General features: G+C 36.2%; 1 protein-coding gene across 1 annotated transcript in view; it reads right to left on the bottom strand.

Moving 5' to 3' along the window:
* LOC112512035 (gamma-interferon-inducible lysosomal thiol reductase-like) overlaps positions 1-1,060 on the bottom strand; it is a 15,006-nt gene extending 13,946 nt beyond the window's left edge. The window contains exon 1 of the mRNA XM_025117822.1: positions 769-1,060. Coding sequence (XP_024973590.1) covers positions 769-1,044 — 276 coding nt within the window. The 5' untranslated portion in view covers positions 1,045-1,060. The remainder of the gene's footprint in view (positions 1-768) is intronic.
* Positions 1,061-2,647: the final 1,587 nt, after the last annotated feature.

Raw genomic sequence — 2,647 nt, 5'->3', positions numbered from 1 at the left:
TGCAATTAGTTACACGAATTCAGATATAAAACTTTAATAAGTTGTACGACAATCTACTTGTAATCTTGAGTTTTAAGTAATATGCATTAATAAACAGTACTTTATGCATAAAAATAGTTTTTAAGAGTTTTTGTTAAATGTTTTATAATATAGTATAGATTATTTTTTATTATAATTTAATTTAAGTTTAATAATGAAATAATTTATTTTAGGTTTAATAATATAACATTTTTTAAAGATAATAATGAAGTATTCTGTTAGAACTCAATGATTATCCTAATTATATATGATTGTGTTTATCTGCCGTTAGTTACACGAATTCAAATATGGGATGAAATCGTTTAAGGATGAACAGGTTTAAGAGTTTTTAAGAGTTTTAACCAAATGTTTTATAAGATAGTATAGATAACAAATGGTTCTAACAATTACCGATAATATTTTAGATTACCTTCATCGAGATTTTGTATATTTTATTATTTTTCGATTAGAAAAAATCGTTATAGATTTTATAGTAGATATTATTTCGTTTAATTTAGTAGATTGGTTGAGTTTTTCCATGGACCCTTTTGGAATTGGTATCAAAGTCACCCGATTTTTCGGTGAGAAAAGCGAAATAGAGAGATTAATAGATTATAGGCATACTATGTTTATGGCGACATAAATGATTTGGTGTAAAATATTATGAATATATTGAAGATGAAATATGATCATTGAAGCTATATGCTCATAAACAAATTGGCAACAGTTATTGTGAAGGGGTAAGCAAACCTGGCAAACGATGGTGCCATTGGAGCTGATCTTAGCGTTTCCATAAGGACTAAGCTTCAGATCAACGATCGAAATCACTCCATTGTCGAATATCTTGTATAGATAGTTGACGATGAAATTCTCACACGACGGACACAGAGCTTCGTAGTATACATCCAGCTTCACTTTTTCTTCGCCAACGACGGTGACCGGCGATGCCGCCGCTGCCGTCGCCGTGAATAAGAAGATTAAAAAAAGTAGTAGAAGGTCCGATCGGCGATTATGATGATCCTCCATTGATAACCACCCTCACAGCGATCTGAGCTCAACTCGTTTACCAAGGTTTGGATGTCTATTTATATTGGTTATGTGGACCATATTGACCCTCGTTTTACCATTTATTTACATGGTTGCCATTATGTATTTAGGCATCGGTGCGGGTAGACGGAAGGTACGACCAAAAGGGGTGAAATTGTCCAACCGCTTAGTTTTAGAGAGCTGGGCTGCATTTTATCACATCGGTATTTGTTGATTTTATCTTGCACGAACTTATCTTGAATGTGTCGGTATATTGATCGAAATGGTTAATCCCTTAACAAAATTAATTTCTAATACAATGAATTTTAATATTTGGATTGATTAAGGTCTCGTTTATCAAACGTTTATTCGAGTAAGTGCTTACCAAGTCACTTTACTTTACCGGATGAATATGACAATGACTAAAAATCTTATCCGGTAAGAGCAAATACAAGAATTGAGATCTTATCCGGTAAGTGAGAACGATGACTCTTACCATAGTTAGCGCTTACCGGGATAAATTGTTACATACAGTGCGTTTTAGTGAATAAAATCTTACCCGGTAAATAAGCAATAGTGTTGAATTTTACCGGTAAGTATTTACCAGGTAAGTGTTTAGGTAAACGGCCACTTTACTGGGTGAGCGTGACAAAGATCAAGAATCATTTTTTTATGACGGGCAGGGGCGGACGCAGTAAAAAGGGGTTGGGGTCCTGGGCCCCCAACAAAAATCTTATATGAAAGCCCAAATTTTTTTTTACTTGTATTTTGAGATTTGGTGTAATTGGGCCCCCAACAAGATGAGGTAGGAGGCCCCTCCCTCTTCAACCAAGAGCCCAAGACCAAGAAACGAGTTGTGAATCTGTGAATTGTAATTGTGAATGAAGGCCGAAGGGAGTGAAGAAGAGTGAAGCTGTGAAGACATACCTGAAATTGAATACCGTGCGTCTAGGCGTGAGGCATGAGGCGTCTAGGTCTAGCGACTGCGACTTCGAATCTGCCATCTGCGACTGCGAGGCTGTGCGCTGTGCCGTGCGCTGTGCTGTGCCGTGCCGCTGCGCTGTGCTGCTGTGCGCTGTGCTGCCGCCTCGCCTGCACCGCCTCTCACCGGTCCGACTGTGTGGCTGTGTGCAACACAGCAAGTCAGCAACAGTGCAAGCTTTCTACTTCTTGGGCCCTAAGCAGTCGGCAGAGGCGCAGAGCCCAGAGGCTCTTCTTCTAGACTTCTCTTCATTCATCTCTTGGGTAAACACTAAACAACTAAAATTATAATTTCCAATTTCAATTTCGTCTAGTATTTTAGGTTAATTTTTATATTGTGGATTTGTGGTAATTGATAATTGGTAAATGATTTTAGGTTAATTTTGTGGTAAATTGGTAATTGGTAAATGCTTTAGGTTAAGTATTTTAGGTTAATTTTGTTGGTTAATTTTGTTGTAATTGGTTATTGGTAAATGCTTTACTTTAGGTATTTTAGGTTAATTTTGTGGTAATTGGTAAATGTTTTACTTTAGGTATTTATCTTGTTATTGTTATTAATTTACAAAATTGGTGATTTGGTAAATGGTAAATGCTTTAGATTAGGTTAATTTTGTAGGTTGTT

Source organism: Cynara cardunculus, assembly GCF_001531365.2.
Source record: "Cynara cardunculus var. scolymus isolate 2C chromosome LG 5, CcrdV1, whole genome shotgun sequence".
Lineage (NCBI taxonomy): Eukaryota > Viridiplantae > Streptophyta > Magnoliopsida > Asterales > Asteraceae > Cynara > Cynara cardunculus.
Note: the sequence above shows the minus strand (reverse complement) of the source record. Positions and strands in the feature narration are given on the sequence as shown.